At 42.1% G+C, this 16964-nt stretch overlaps 4 protein-coding genes across 7 annotated transcripts in view; 2 read left to right on the top strand and 2 right to left on the bottom strand.

Moving 5' to 3' along the window:
• LOC137063537 (ependymin-like) overlaps positions 1 to 2838 on the bottom strand; it is a 9848-nt gene extending 7010 nt beyond the window's left edge. Inside the window, exon 1 of the mRNA XM_067434767.1 lies at positions 2641 to 2838. The gene's annotated coding sequence lies outside the window, so the exon portion shown is untranslated. The remainder of the gene's footprint in view (positions 1 to 2640) is intronic.
• lrrc30a (leucine rich repeat containing 30a) overlaps positions 1 to 13830 on the top strand; it is a 327751-nt gene extending 313921 nt beyond the window's left edge. Inside the window, exon 2 of the transcript XR_010901394.1 lies at positions 12521 to 13830. The gene's annotated coding sequence lies outside the window, so the exon portion shown is untranslated. The remainder of the gene's footprint in view (positions 1 to 12520) is intronic.
• The window catches only part of ptprma (protein tyrosine phosphatase receptor type Ma), a 357435-nt gene that overhangs the window by 295070 nt on the left and 45401 nt on the right, over positions 1 to 16964 (top strand). The gene's annotated exons all lie outside the window — the stretch shown is intronic.
• Positions 4898 to 16162, bottom strand: ssr1 (signal sequence receptor, alpha). Of its 4 annotated transcripts, XM_067434762.1 has the most exons (10): positions 15964 to 16160; positions 14285 to 14406; positions 14086 to 14182; positions 13874 to 13912; positions 11506 to 11768; positions 11298 to 11374; positions 11133 to 11211; positions 10913 to 11006; positions 6130 to 6144; positions 4898 to 5897 (listed from the first exon to the last, which is right to left on the bottom strand). In XM_067434762.1, the coding sequence occupies exons 1-10, from the start codon at positions 16016 to 16018 to the stop codon at positions 5830 to 5832; spliced, it is 909 nt and encodes a 302-aa protein (XP_067290863.1). In that variant the 5' UTR covers positions 16019 to 16160; the 3' UTR covers positions 4898 to 5829. The 4 variants fall into 4 exon arrangements, with proteins under 4 accessions (XP_067290863.1, XP_067290865.1, XP_067290864.1 ...); XM_067434764.1 differs by lacking the exon at positions 13874 to 13912 and having other exon boundaries at positions 15964 to 16162; XM_067434763.1 differs by lacking the exon at positions 6130 to 6144 and having other exon boundaries at positions 15964 to 16156.

Below are 16964 nucleotides of genomic sequence, written 5' to 3'. Positions count from 1 at the left end.
TAATGATAAGGATATGTCAGATCACTGTGGGCTGTAATTAGTTTCTGTCATTTAATTACTCTTACCTTGAAGAAGTAAAGTAAGGGATTACTCTTAATTATTCTGTAATTTAGTTACTTCTGATGTAATTTAAATAAATACTAAATATAATTATACATAATACAGTAGTGGAATTACATCAACATTTACAGTCCAACTTTAAACTGCATGTCTCCTTCTCACGTGTGTCATACTTTGGTCAGCTAATAAGAGTCATTAATGTCGTTTTATATTATTTATTTGAATGAATTAGAGCCGGTTCATGTCTAACCTTGAATTGCTTAACTCGAGGATTTAGAAAGTAACTAAAAGTAATCAGTAATTAAATACTTTTTGGATACTTTGAACAGTAATCTAATTACTGAAGATGTAATGAGTTAGTCGTAATTAATTCCTTTTTTAGAGTAACGTACCCGACGCTGGTCAGGATTCGTCAGTGTGTGATTTGGTCCAACTCTCCAAAAGTGTACAAACATCCCACACACTTTTCATAATGTTACACAAATACTATATTTCTCAATGTTCTCAGAAAGCACAACACTTCCTTAAAAAAAGTTTTCTGGTTTATTTGCAAGTCCTTCAGATAACAGTCTACAATCAACGGAGAGTAAGCCTATCAGGCGACAGCTTTCACAGTCCATCGCATCCTTTTCTTTATTCAGTATGAGTGCAATCACTGCCGGATGATTTAAAGAGATAGTTCACTTTAAAATGAACACTCTGTCATCCTCAAGATGTCTCAAACCTGTATGAGTGTCTCTTCAGCCGAACACAAGGGGAGATATTTTGAAGAATGTCAGAAAGCAAACAGTTAACTGGAGCCATTGACTGCCATAGTAGGAAAACAAAATACTATGGCAGTCAATGGCTCCAGGTAATGGTTTGCTTTCTGACATTCTTCAAAATATCTCCCCTTGTGTTCAGCTGAAGAGACACTCATACAGGTTTGAGACATCTTGAGGGCGAGTAAAGGATGACAGTAATTTTCATTTTAAAGTGAACTATCCCTTTAAGGAGGGAGGTACTTTACCAATTTTGAATGTTTCTGCTAGCATATTCTCAAATAACGGTAACAGGTCGTCCGCATAGCATGTTAACCCTCCGTGGACCTGTACAGGGACGGGAACGACATCGTCAGTTACACTACATTACTCCGGTGACGCTGCTGCATCCCTCTGCAATATATCTCACTATTTTAGACTTTTCTGAGCCTGTCAAGTCCTTCTTTTGACCCATTTTGCCAAAGGAAAGGAAGTGTCCTAATAATTATGCACACCTGATATAGGGTGATGATGTCATTAGACCACACCCCTTCTCATTACAGAGATGCACATCACCTAATATGCTTAATTGGTAGTAGGCTTTCCAGCCTATACAGCTTGGAGTAAGACAACATGCATAACGAGGATGATGTGGTCAAAATACTCATTTGCCTAATAATTATGCACTCCCTGTATATTGTCTAAGCTGTAATAACCCCCCCCCCCCCCCCCCCACAAAGTAGGCGCTTTTTGATTTATTTCCCCATAAATTAATTTGCGAAAGTGTGTAACTCAGACCCTGTGAGCTCTAGGACCCTGCAGACACTTTGGGCTGCTTCCACCAAACTCCAGAGAATAGTGGGAAAAGAAGTTTGTCCGTGTGGTGATGCCAGATTTACTCAAATGGGTCTGAAGGGGTGTAAGCAGAAATCCCACAAAATGCTCTTGGAGTTTAAGTAGTTAACCTCCCGCCTGAGTTAACCCTTTGTTAGTTAATATGTCCACTTTTAGGAAGGGTGACCACCTGCTAATAAGCCCGAGGGGGGACAGGGGGTGTGTTTCTGAGGGACGGTGTGGGACACGGCCTGGCGCGGCGGGCAGACAGGGGTTAACCCGTCTCTAGCACAGCACCTGGTATATTAATAACGGCCTCTTCCCCTGAACATGGCTAAGGCTGAGGTATGCTCATCAAGAGGCCAACCAATGTGTATTTTTAACATAATATTTGACAGCTGCACTTCCACTTACGATTTAATTTAGCTATTTTACATTACAATTTATTCACTTTAAATAAATTATAATATAAAATTATAGGATTAACAGAGATTGTAGTTGCTCAACACCACAGGAACAGTATTTTACACCTCTTTTAAGCAAAAACTCTCCATTTTGAGTAACTTTTTCCCATAAACAAGACAATTACTTTTGCTTGTCTAGTAAATGTTACTTAATGCAAGAACTTTTAGATGTTTGGACTGAAACAAGACAGAAATACTGAGTGAGAAGAGCATTTTCTGCAGTGCACATAATTTAACTCATTCCCGGAGGCGTTTCCAGCAGGAATACTCCGTCTGTTTTTTATTTTCTTCCCTTTAATTGGACATCCCAGACCAAATCACATAATGTTCTCCCACTACTCATAATTGCCTTCTATATATTTTACTATGTAATAAATGGCCATTCTATTAAAACATAAGACCCATGGTGTGACGTACGGTGTTCAACATTGGCGGAAAAGAAAAGAAAAATACCAAAACCTTATTGCTATCAGTAAACAGCTGACTGGGAATCAGTCTGACATAAACGTTATAACCAGAAGCATGGTTAAAATAAGACACACCGGAACGCCTCATGCCTTCTGGACCAGGGGAAGTCCGGCTCCGGAGCAGCACTGCAGCCGAGCGATGTTTAGTGCCTTCAGACGCCGAACTTCAGCTCTCCTCTGACATGTTGAATGTCTACAAATATTATAGACAGTAGATGTCTATATCTGAACGTATTTCAGGACGTAGGAGCACCTAATTCAAGCTGCCGTCGCTTATCCCTGCGTCACGTGAGCTCAAAGACTGCGGATTAAAGTTATGAGAGCATGATCATTATGAGTTAGACCACGAGTGGCCTGTTAATGAGAGCCCTTACACTAAAGATACGAGGAACACAGCAGTGCGGCAAGCTAAAGTTCATTCTGATAAGATTAAACCACCATAATAATGCTGAAATATTTCCATCATTAATGAAGATTATAATGATTATATGACGTGAGGAACATGAGCGACTGCTACTTAACCCTTGAGCATCCATTTACAAAAGTTGCACAGGTCCGTAGGGAATAAAACGTCCACGTCGGAAAACTCATGAAAAAATAATGCCTCCTGGCAGCACTCCTGAGAATATTAATTTGATCAGAATTTGATCCCTTTACATCATTTTAAAGAACACCCGTGGCAGAATATTGTTGACAGCTTTAAAAAGTGAAACCAAAATAAAGTTTATGAAAATGATTTATGAATATTTAATAATAATATAATATGTAAAAACGTGTTTCTGTAAAACTAGAAAGTCAAAGCCAAACATCTAAAGCGTGTTCCAGATTTGAGGTTGATCTCTGGTTAGATCTGGTGTGGGTGCAGTTCCACCTCCTCCCCATTAGAGGCCAGCATACGCACTGGATTTCTGAGGTCTTCTCTCTACTACACACACATGCACACACATTTGTTTTATTACATATACACCACACTGACAACACACCCAGTTATAGCTGCATAATTAATCAACCTGGCTTTATAATATGCATACGCAAAGCACAGGAATAAAGTGAGTGTTTGCTTTATACGCCAAACCTGAAAACATGACGCCATCTGCTAAAAACTAAAATTACCATTGGAACGCCGCAAAAAATGCTTCTTACTTAGTATTTGTTTCTCGTTTTAAATTCAAATATCAAAAAATGATGTGTCTGACATTAAGAAACATTTACTAGACTAAAAATCAGTAAAAACTGTCTTGTTTTGTGAAAAATAACTCAATTAAGATTTTATTTAAAATAAGATCAATAATCTGCCAATGGGGTGAGAATAATAATCTTGTTTTCTGTTTGAATTAAGATTATTTTTCTCACCCCATTGGCAGATTATTTATCTTATTTTAAGCAAAAACTCTCTTCATTTTGAGTTATTTTCCCCAAAACAAGACTATTACTTTAATAAATAGAAACTCAATATTATTGTATCTGAACCACATAAAGAATGTGATAAATCATGAAAATAGCACAATTTGGCATCATCACAAATAAAACACACACACTTACCCAATATGCTCACACAATCTGATAATATTTTAATAAAGGTTGTCGAATCTCAAAATGTTCACTGTAATAACTCAATTTTAAGGCAACCAGGTCACTTTTTTATAAATATTTTTTTAGTGTGTGATGCAATCTTAAAGTTACTAAACCTAACAATAATATGTGAACTAACTTATAACGAAGCAGATTGACTTTTTTTCTGTATTAATGAAAACAAGTTTAGTTGGAAGTCACCGTGATGGAGATCAGTGTGTGCTTTAGTCGGCTCGACTGTGTAATATTAGCGTCTCTCCGGCTGCTTTGTGTTTGTGAGACACATTTGTTAAGGAATAAAGAGATCATGTCAAGTGATGTTTATTCATTGATGATAATATCATCATCATGTATTGGCAGAATCCCTGATCTCATGCAGAGTCTGATGCTCGAGCTTGTTTCCTCAAGTCAGGATACGGACATGGGCATAAAGTGTGTGTCTGATCGTTCAAGAGGAGGCTAATGAGCCTAGAAATAACACATTCAATACACTCACACGAGCGCTGACGGACCGCACACACACGCCGGCGGACGTCAGAGTTCGGCGTTCACATCTGTTATTAACTCTGTTAGGGCAATCGGGTATATTACACATGGACGAACGATAATTAAGACCTGTTTGAAGAGCTAGAACGAAATCCTTCCGCGAATTTAAGACTTTTAAGGCCTTACATTTGTTTTTATGACCCCCGTATCAAAAAAAACAAAACTGAAAAAGGCAAAAATGTCTATAAGTGTTAAACACACACACACACAAATCTTTTGTTCAATGTATTTTTATTTGTCCAAATAACATTCAGAACTGTACATCAGCTCAACATCAGTTCGCTATAATACAGTCACTTTATTAGATCGATCAAAGAAACGAAACGAAAACACTTCCTCCTTCGGGAAATTCATGAGGAGGAAAGAAGCGGCCGTGAAGCGCCAGCTCGTCTTCACGTCATGATTCGTTTAAAACCAGTCTGATTAATGAATGGACTGAAGACAGACAGAAGATCCCAGCGAGAGGACAGACGTGAAGGACGAGGCTCAAACGCAGCACAAACAATCCTCCAACTCATCCAGAGAGAAACGAGCGCGGGACTTACGATCAAAAGTAACGACTGGAGATCCGGGAAAATAAACCAAACATACACACGGCAGAAACATGCTCTCTTATGTAGGATTTTCCTCTCGTTTCCAGGCCAAATATCTGAATATGCTTAACTCAAGATCATTTACTAGATCAGTAAAACCACAGAAGATACTTTGTCTTGTTTTCTGGGGAAAAATATCTAAATGAAGAGAGTTTTAGCTTCTAACAGGCAAAATGATCTGCCAATGGGGTGAGAGAATCATCTGATTTCTGTTCGGAAACAAGAAATGAGATTTAATCAGAGATAAGATTATTCTCCTCACCCCATTGGCAGATCATTCGCCTGTTTGAAGCTAAAACTCTCTTCATTCAGATATTTGGCCTGGAAACGAGACAGAAACACTGAGGAAGAAGAGCGTGTTTTGCCGTGCAGAAGCTGAACTCCTCACTCACTTACACTTTTAAAAAAATGTGTGTGTTTGTGTGTGTGCATGTGTAAAATGTGTGTGTGTGTGTGTGTGTGTGTATCAGTCTCTGCTGGCGTCCAGTGATGGACAGTACGGTCGTCTCACTGTAAACACAGATGCGGTGTGATGAGGGCAAAGGTCATCCATTCACTCATCTGACCCAGCCGAGCGTTTCTGAGTCCTCTTGCGCGGAGACCGTCTTGGAGACGCTTTATCTGAGAAACACAGAGCAGCGTCAGTGACACACACACACACACACACACTTACGTTACATCTTAAGGTTTAAAACATTAAACAGTATGTGTAAAAAAATAAGCCTAAAGAAAGCATTATATATAAGCTCAAGCAGCGCGAGCAGAAAAACATTAATACATCAGAGCGTGCCATGTCATTGTGCAGAATGCACACACACACACACACACACACACACACACACAAAGCGCTCACCTCGCCGACTCGCCACTGACCGGCCAGAGGAAGTAAAGAGAGAAAGAGCAGCGTGAGATCAGACAGAAGATCAAGCTCACAAACCCTGAGAACTAAACATCAATAATCCCACATCACACACACACACACACACACACACGTCACATGACATGCAGCGAAACTACACATCTATAATCCCACATCACATCCACACACACACACCACGTCACATGACAGTAGGGATGCACCGATCCGATACTCAGGATCGGTATCGGCTCTGATCCGCCATTATTTGCCGGATCGGGTATCGGACAGACAGGACCAATGCAAAGTCGATACTGTGCGTTTAATATTCTGTGTTATTGTTAAGCCCCAGTGCCCCGCAAAATCATCAACGATTCGTGCACTATATTATACGTGTTCTGAAGCCATTTCATAGTTTAATGTGAGGTACAGATAAATATTTAAGTCATTAAATTCAAGTTCACGTGAATGAATGCTTCCCTCCGCTGCGGCTCAGTCACTCTTCATTCAGCGTTCAAACTGTGTTGCGTTCGGTTATGACAGTCAACACGATGAAACTCTCTCCATGATGATAAATTGTTTCTGTTATTATGCTGTCCCATCCCGCTCATGCCCATCGCCGTGATCATCTGTATCCAGCTGGTTGTCTGTGTGAGTTCTGAACACTGCACCATGTGCTTAAATCTTTTCGTTTCTACTCATATTAGGCTCCATATTCCTCATGTCTGAGGCGAGCCTGCCGAGTTTCAGTTTATTTGAGACGCGCTTCAGTTCATGAGCAATGAAAGCGATGGCTTCAGCGACCTAGTCTACTTATTTATTTCTTATTTATTAAATACATGCAATTAACCGAAGAAACCTTTATTAAAATTAAGAGACAATTTGTACAAAACGAAAGAAAGGCTTTTTACAAAACAAAACTTAATATTAAACTAAATATAACCACCAAAGTCATTTCTGACCCACTCGCATCTTTGCACTTATAGCCTATCATAATCAGATGAAATCTAAAAATAATATTATAATATTTAAACATAAATATGAAGAAAAAAAACTGTTTAATGGCTACAACAAGTACAGTAAGCTACAGATGTATGTCATGTCTGAGCTGGATTTGAGCGATCATCATTTTACCGGCGGGTTCATGAGCGCGCGCCTGCGGATTATTGAGCTGATCACACCGGCTCCGCTCCGCCCATTACAGGCTCGCTCTCGATACTAACACGGGCAGGGCCGGTCTCGCGGGTGAATGGGCTCGGGTAGGGTTGGGCTTTATTTTTTTGAGCCAATCTACGCTCTAGTTCTGATGTAGTGCTGTGCCGGCCCGTTGTCATAAATTGTTCTCGTGATGGAGCGGTAGTGGAGCGCTCTCGGAGCGAGCAAAAACCACAACGCTCCGACTTTAAAAAAAAAAAAAAAAAAAAAAAAAAAAAAAAAAAAAAACGCTCCTCACTCCATTCAAAATCTCGCCGCTCCACTCCTCGCTCCACTCCTCGCCGCTCCGCTCACATAGCCTACTCTGCTTCGCAGGCTGTGGAGAAGTGCAATCCTCCATAGCCACGGAGCGCTGTCGAAGGCGAAGGCATCACGTCGCAGGCTTACGGTATCGATAAGAGGCAGTTTTAATCTGACAATTTGACCGAAAAGATTTCATTTTGTCGGACATTTAATTTTTTTTCCTGGCCAATATCCGGTAATTACCGGACAACGGAAACCCTGATATAGGCCCTATTTCTATAAATATAATACTGTTACCTGCGAGGTTGATGAATGAACAACGATAGCCTATTTGATTAGGAAAAAAAATTATACAGGCTAGTTAAAAAAAATGCTTTGAATTTTTTTGTATACATTTTAAATATGTTACTCCATGTGACAGACAGGCGAGTTGAGCGGGAATTCATTTAACTAATAATTTAATTTATTAATTGCAGAAAATATGGTTACGATTGTTATACAACTAGCTTTTGAAATTACTGTTTGCTACTGCATTATTCAGTTTTCTTAAGGTTGTTTGCCATGCTGTAGATTTTATCTCTCTTATGTTTTTCTTTTTCAACAAGTAATGTGCAGAGAGACTGAGTAAAGGAGGTCGGATATTAGCGGACGCGTTGTGTGCGAGTCCCGGCTGTCAGGATATCGCAAAAGATTTGTCATTGTCAACGCGCACACACACAAACAACAACAACAACAACAACAGACTTTATAACTGGATTGGATTTTTTTTCGTGTCGGTATCAGTCGATACTGGCAGCTCTGATATCGGAATCGGATCGGAAGAGAAAAAGTGGTATGGGTGCATCCCTACATGACATGCAGCGAAACTAAACACCAATAATCCCACATCACATACACACACACATCACGTCACATGACATGCAGCGAAACTAACGAACATCTTTATATCTTTCATATTTTGCAGTTTATTTATAATTAAATGTAGGGCCCTAATCTGAAAACGTGTGTAATTAGGTGAAATCATTTCATTATGAGATCCGCATCTGATTACCTGAAGCTCCCCTGTGTGATGTTCCCCATCTAGCGGTGTAAAGGTTTATGACCATCCACTGAATATTAGTTTCTGTTCCTCTCCATTCTGATTTCGCTTTAACTCCTACGGTGGCTGATTTAGTCCAAGATTAACACGGCTTCCAGTTCGGCCTCGTCCATGAGGGCCATCGAGTGTTAAACGTGAAAGGCGAAGCTTGAGTTTACGGGTATGTCCCTCTGTGGCTACTGTACTTTCAAGATGGAGGAGCAACATGGCGGCCGGCAGTCGAACCCCTCACCCGTATGTGTTTCCAACGGCAGATTATAAACTTACCAGAATACTTTATTACTCGAAAGAAGTAAATATACATTAATGAGCACTTATATTGGAAAGAACGACGTGTTTTTAGCTAAGAATAAACTAAACAAGTTACACAGTGCAGCTTTAAACGTAATGAAGGAGGTTTCCACAAGCTCTCCTGCACATCCCTGCTGAGTCTGTCTAAATGCAGCAAATACGCATATTATATATACATGCTGCATTTATTTCATTAAAAATGCAGTAAAAAAACATAATACAGTGAAATATTATTCTGATGTAGATCCTCTGTTCTCTGTGTGAATATATAGTAAAGTGTGATTTATTTCTGTGATCTGAGCTGAGTTAATCATCATCGCTCCAGTCACTAATCATTCTCAGATGAGGATCTGATGCTCAACACACACACACACACACACACACACGTATGATTATTATCAGTGTTGAAAACTGTTGTGCTGCTCATGGTGCGGCTTCATTTTGTGGAAACCATTCAAACATTTGCGGTAAAATGAAAAAAGATAAATCAATACTTTTGTTGATCAGACATAGGCTACATTAAATTGATCACAAGTGATATTTTTAATATTACAAAAGATTATTTATTTAATAAATGCTGTCCATTGAAAAATGAACTGTATCATGGTTTCCACAACATCTTTAAGCAGCACGACTGTTTTCAACACAGATAATAATCATAAATGTTTCTTGATTATAAAATCCTCATATACACTGCAGATGAAGAGAGTTTCTGCTTAAAATAAGATCAATAATCTGCCAATGGGGTGAGAAAAATAATCTTAACTCAAACAGAAAACAAGATTATTATCTCACCCCATTGGCAGATTATTTATCTTATTTTAAGCAGAAACTCTCTTCATTTAGAGTTATTTTCCCCAAAACAAGACAATTACTTTTGCTTGTCTAGTAAATGTTTAGATGTTTGGACGAGAAACAGGACAGAAATACTGAGTAAGAGTGTTTTTTTGCAGTGTGAGAATGATCAGTGACACTGGAGACTGGAGTAATGAGGATAAACTCAGCTTCCATCACAGGAATAAATCACACTTTACTATATTCACACGGAAAAAGGCTCATGTGTAATGGCATTTCACAATATTACTGTGTTAACTGTATTTTTGATTAAATAAATGCAGCTTTAGTGAGCAGAAGATAAGCTGTCAGTTAGCACTGCATTATTCATATGATATAGGCCTACTTTATAGTCATCAATAGCCTACACTGAGATGGCTTGAAAAACACACACAAAGCATATATTGTCGCAATCGTCTGATTATCCGCTTTTGGACTTTGTGAGAGCGCCCTCCCCATGTTTAGATATGAATGAAATGACAGGTCATGCATAGATTACTTTTTGTCTCTGAATTTAAATCTTGATGTATTCACATTGGTCTGTATGTATAAATACACTTGTCTGTGACCTCAAGAAGCGCGCAATCAACCGATGTAGAGAAAGCTGTCTTTATCGTCCCTTAACTTGCCTGACGCCGGGTCGAATCCCGCTCGGAGCGGGTCGACCAGGATCGGGGAGACCCAGTAAACGTGTGGGAGATGAAAACACACTTTATTAAAAGTGCAGGGGACACGTCCCATAATCTAAGCGCATGCTTGAATTAAACACTAAGCTTGCTTCCTTCCCTCCGTCAGACTCGCGTGGTATCTCGGTAGCCCGGCGTCTCATCCAATGGCGAGCTCAGGTGACGCTGTGCGCTTCAAGATTCTGACGCAAGTGAGCTAAGCTTCTGATTGGCCCAGAGAAATGTCAGTTATAAGAATTATCCAATAGTGTTTCGCATGTCTAGTCTACAGAACTGTAGACCCCACCGACTAAAAATAAACTCTTCGGTTCTACGCAATTCACGTAAATGACCCAATTGACCAAGAAAACGGCGATTGACGCCGAAACGCGACACGTATGCAGGTCTGGGGGTCGTAACAGCGGAGACTCACTGATCTGGTTGAGTGTTTCCTGTGGGATCCAGCTCATGTCCACATCGTTGTGATTGGAGGTTCCCACCTCGACTTTAGCCGCCGGTCGCCGCCTCTGTACACACAGACACACACACAGTCTGATCACACTGATCTCCGACATGAATACTCAAGATGATGACATGAGCGTGTGAGATGATGGACATGAGTGTGTGAGTGAGTGTGTGTGAGATGATCTCACCTTGCGTGATTCGAGCAGCTGATGAAGGCCGACCACCACCAACAGGCCAAGACCCGACAGGAACACGTACATGAAGATCCTGAGGACACACACACACACACACACCCCCGTGAGCACAGCGCCACCTGCTGCTCAAACACAGAACGAGCGTCACTAAAGCCTCACGTTTCTCCGTCCAGGCCGTCTTCTCTCTCAGTGATGGTGACCGTCTGGTTGAACACCGCATCCTGGAACGCGTTTCCCTGAAACACACACAGCGCCGAGCGTGAGGAAGAGGAGGAGTAAGGAGAAGGGGAAGGGGAAGGGGAAGGAGAAGAGGAAGGAGAAGAGGAAGGAGAAGAGTGAGCCGCTAGTGATTGAGTAAGAGCCTCACGCTGCTGTCCCGGTAGTTGAGGTTGATGACGAGGCCGAAGGGTCTTCCGCCCATGGGCTCTGCTGGGATGAAGGAGTACTCGAAGGTGGCCTGGCGGAGCGGAGGGACCTCAGTGCCCAGCTGGAGCGCCGTGAAGTTCTGGATGTAGAACTGGAAGTCCTGCGGGTAGCGGAACGAGGCGTCCAGAGACTCCACGATAAAACTCTCCGAGCCTTTATTGGTGAACCCCAGCAGGAACTTCACGATGTTGTTGGCCGGAAAATCTGCGGTGTGGAAAGAGAAGCAGCGCTCAGTGTGTGCGAGCGAACGCCGGCCTGGGAAATAAATGCCTTTATTTGCAGCCGTGTTTCTGTAGAGCATCAGATTTGATCCATCAGGCGTTTATGGCTCATATCCCGAGAATATGGAGAGTTTGATTCAGATGCTGATATTTATACGAATCCATCAGACCATCGCAGATACTGGCATGAAGCATATCGATGTCTATGGTGGCTTACTAAGATGATGTTTAATGTTCAGTTTTAAAACAATGATTGACAGATGAACTAACTCTTCCTCAAAAGCCTGAGGATCATATTTGACACCGATATGTTGGATTTATGTGTCGAGTGTCCAGCTGAAATATCACTATCAGCGTTAGGCCAGACGTGAGCACACACACACACGAGCTGAAGGACGTTTGTACAGTAACACTGGAGTGCAAACCACACACACACACACACACACACACACGTCTCCGCCGCCACTGCAAGTATTTTAAGACTATTTAAAATATATTTGTTATTTTTGGACCCAAATGTATTTTGGATGCTTCAAGAGACTCTAATTAACCCACTGATGTCTCATATGGACTACTGTGATGATGTTTTTATTCCCTTTCTGGACATGGACAGTATAGTGTGCATACACTTGCATACGCTCTCGGACTAAATATAAAATATCTTAAACTGTGTGTGAAGATGAACGGAGGTCTGACGGGTGTGGAGCGGCATTAGGGGGAGGAGTTAATGACAAGATTCGTTTGTGGCTGAACTAACCCTTTAAGTAATTACAACTTTCACTTCTACTCCTCTCTTTATTAATTCAGACTCAACTGTTTATCCATTTAGTTCGTCTATGTTGTCACATGTGCCGGTTTCGCCTCAGTTTGTGTAGCGCACTAGTGGTAAACCTCGGAACAGCAGCATACCCCGAAGTGTGCAAAAGCAGGAAATTGTACTGTTTGAAATCAAATATATACTGGTATTTTCCCAATACCGGTATACAGCACATCACCGGTTATGAGATTTGTATTTTTGAGTAGACATAAGAAATGTTGGAAAGTTTATTTAAACATGAAACTAAACCTCCAGTGGGTGGCAGCAGGTGAGTCTTAATGAGCGAGTCATTGAGTCGATTCATTCGAGTCATTTAGAAACAGATCATTGAATCTTTGATTCAACTGATTCATTCAAACACTGATTCGTTCAGTAACACACACTGCGTTATGGTTCTGCTCTTTGGAATTATTTTTGCTGCTGAAATAGAACAAAAACAGTCAATATCGCATCTAAAATGTGATTAATGTTGAATAATAGTTCATGGAGCGGTCGAATAGTGTCATTTTCAGTGGTGATGGTGTTCAGGAACACACACTCTTGGTCGTGTGATGTTTAACGGTATATGTTATAAATATAAAAACATCACATTGTGAATGTTTAGCTCTGTCTCACGTGCTGTGATTTCTCCTTGAGTGTCACAGCGCCACCTTCAGGTCATTATATATCACACTATTATCCATCGCCACTTACACTAATGAATGATCATTCTGGCATTTTGGTGATTCGCTTGTTATTCTTTATTATTGATGTTTTAATCAACTTGTTCGTTCGGAGAGTAAAATTCTCGTCCCTTTCAAAAAAACCCCAGTTCCCAGACGAGCGCTAATATCGAGCCCCGATGCGTGTTACTGGCTTCCTGCCGTTAACGAGATTAACCCCTTCGGTATCGAGCGACAAAACGTGTCACGAGACTCTAGTATGTGCGGCTCGTTTATAGTCGAAATATCAAACTTCTTACATTAAGAAACATTTACTTGTTTTCTGTTTGAATTAAGATTATTTTTCTCACCCCATTGGCAGATTATTTATCTTATAGTTGTAAGAATGTTTAGATGTTTGGACTGAAACGAGACAGAAACACTGAGTGAGAAGAGCGTTTTCTGCAGCACACCCCTGATCTGAACTGGTGCGGTTCGCCATTGGCTCACTGTGGGTGAGCTGCAGGTAATGTGCGGTTAGATCACGGCACATGCGTGTGTGAGTGTGTGTGTGTGTGTGTGCGTGTGTGTGTTTAGATGATGTCAGCACTGCTGCAGATTTAGCCTTACTTGTAGAAGAAGACACATCTGCACTCCTTTTCAGCGACCCTGTTGATGACCATTGGGTGAATCACAGTAAAGCTCATCATCTGCGGCTCTTCACCAGCAGCCACTCATCATCATCATCATCATCATCATCATCATCATCACACACTGAGATTATGATTATTAGCAGTAAGCGGTGACTCTGGACTAAAGGGTCAGAGGTCAGTGCGGCTCACCTTCTCCTTTGACGAAGAGGATGGTGGTGTCAGCGTTGGGTGAAGCCTTCATCTCGCCCACCAGAGCTTCCTCCTCCTCTTCCTCCTTCTCTTCAGTCTGAGAGAGAGAACAGCATGAGGTTCTGACAGGTCAGGTGACCCGCCGGACAGGTCAGGTGACCCGCCGGACAGGTCAGGTGACCCGCAGGTGAACTCTTACCAGCTCAGTGTTCTCATCGTCCTCCACTTCAGCTTCATCATCCTCATCCATCACATCATCGGCCGCATCTTCATCCACTGCATCCTCTTCCTCCGTCGCATCCTGTGCCGCCACAACCGGACCTACACACACACACACACAGATCATAATGATGTCTAACACTCACGAGTCCTCATTTATCAATCTTGCGTAGAAACGGGTTGGAGTAAGATTATGCTTCACTCCTCTCTCCGCCTGATTTATGAAGCGGTGCGCACCTCTGCGGTCCAGGTGTACACAATACTGGTGATGGTCATTAGAATAACACGCCCCTATATATTCAAGGCTCCACCTCCCCCACGCCCTCATATTACGCCATATACACACAGAGGACGGGCTGCCAGCGGATGCGTGTCTATATTCAGCATGAGCGGTTTAGTCTCCTCACGCCTGCACTCGCTCCATACGCCTGAAGACGTCCTGCAGGAGCGCGAGGGTCGGTTACGGCGTCTCTGCTCATTAGCCGCTGAATGCCAGAGTCTGCCGGCTGTAGACCTGTGGTTAATATCTGCCCATTCTCTGTGTGTGTGTGTGTGTGTGTGTGTGTGTGTGTGAATGTCCCGCTTCAGCTGCACCTACTCCTGATCACTCTTCCTCAGAGCTGCAGCTGACTCTGTTCTTCAGCTGGAAGACAACCGAATATTTAAATGACGCGTATAACACGTGTGTGTGTGTGTGTGTGTGTGATCTGAACTTAGAGAAGCTCTCTCTCTCTTACACACAGACACAAACTCACTCTCTCTCACACAGACACACTCTCTCTCACACTCACCTCACTCCCTCTCTCTCACACACACACACACAGACACTCACTCTCTCTTACTCGCACACACACACACTCAGACACTCACTCTCTCTCACACAGACACACACACTCACTCAACTCACTCGCACACACACACACTCACTCTCTCACACACACACACACACACTCACTCACTCACTCACTCACTCACTCTCTCACACACACACTCTCTCTCACTCACTCTCTTACTCGCACACACACACTCTCTCTCACACACTCACACGACTGAAATCAGTGCTCACAGTAAATTCGTTTCTGAAGTTCTGCTCGTCTGATGATATTTCTTACAATATATCAATACAAATAAATTCTCTCTCTCTCTCTCTCTCTCACACACACACACACTCACTCACTCTCTTACTCGCACACACACACTCACTCACACACACACACACACTCTCTCTCACTCACACACACACACACACACACACTCACACGACTGAAATCAGTGCTCACAGTAAGTTCGTTTCTGAAGTTCCGCTCGTCTGATGATATTTCTTATAATAACAGCGAGTTATTAATATTAATAAACGCCATCTGTTTACAGTGTGTGTGTGTTTAAGCCTAATGTGATGCAATTACTGCAGTAACAACACATGTAAACTGTGATGATTAGTGTGTGATGAAGGACACGTCACACTCACACACACTCTCTCACTCTCTCACACACACGCACACACACACGCTCTACGGCGTCCAGAAGAGCCCAAACGCAACTCCGAGCCGATTATTGATGAGTTCGGTGCGGACTGATCGAGTTATAGATTATTACCTCAGATGAAGAGAGTTTATGATCGCGGCCCGAACACACACACACACACACACACACACTCACCCTTCAGCACGAGCGCCGCCGGGAACGCCAGCAGGAGCAGCAGCAGCAGCTTCATGACTTTAGACCGTCGACACTGAGGAGAAAAGGAGAAAATACTGCGATTAACGGGGAGTTCGGCGAGAGAGACGCTTCTGGACCGCTGAATGAGACACACTGACGGAGAGCCGCTCTGCGCATGCGCATCATCCGGGACACCGGTGACGTCACGCGAGCAGGGACACGTGTCGCCTCAGAAACCGAATGAGCGCGAGGATGTCGATCGAGGTCTCACAGTGGGCGGGGCTTGCGTTCTTAAATATTATATTTTGCGCTATTCGCCGTGTATGTCCAATTAAAGTAGTTTTAACGTTCTTTCATTGACATTATTCAGCTGTAAAATATCCAGCGGGGCGCCACGGTTGGCGCCGGACGGAGGGTGATGTCACGTGACACCAGTGACGTTTCCCTTGATGGACCAATCACAGTCATTCGCGATTACTGGTTTATGCGTTTTTTTAAAACATTTTTATCAGTTTGTGTATTATATTCACATCGGTTGAATCAGTATTTGGAATGAGTACGGGTGTAATATTATATGGTTTAATGAGAAAATGCCTCCAAAAAAACAAAACAAATGTTTGATTGCGTGTTAAAGCGTTAGGTTATAGATATGTATACGTGTGCATAAGGTTATGATCCGCTGAGCGCCTCCTGGTGGAGGAACAGGGGAACAGCTGTTCCGTGCGTCACTCACTGCGCATGCGCACCGTTCGGGCGCAGCACACGTCACACGCACTGAGACACGTGTCGCTTTCTGTGGGAAAACTGGAAATTGTAATATAGATCAAGAAAAGAAAAAAGAAATATTACAATTAGATTCAGATAAAATATATGAGTATAAGGCAAAGGCTGCCTTCATAAGATCAAGAAAAAAATGGTTAGAGGAAGGAGAAAAAAATACCAAATATGTTTTTAACATAAAAGAAATGTAGAAATTGCATCTATGGTCAAATTGAGTGATG

Source organism: Pseudorasbora parva, chromosome 24, assembly GCF_024679245.1.
Source record: "Pseudorasbora parva isolate DD20220531a chromosome 24, ASM2467924v1, whole genome shotgun sequence".
Taxonomy (NCBI): domain Eukaryota; kingdom Metazoa; phylum Chordata; class Actinopteri; order Cypriniformes; family Gobionidae; genus Pseudorasbora; species Pseudorasbora parva.
Note: the sequence above shows the minus strand (reverse complement) of the source record. Positions and strands in the feature narration are given on the sequence as shown.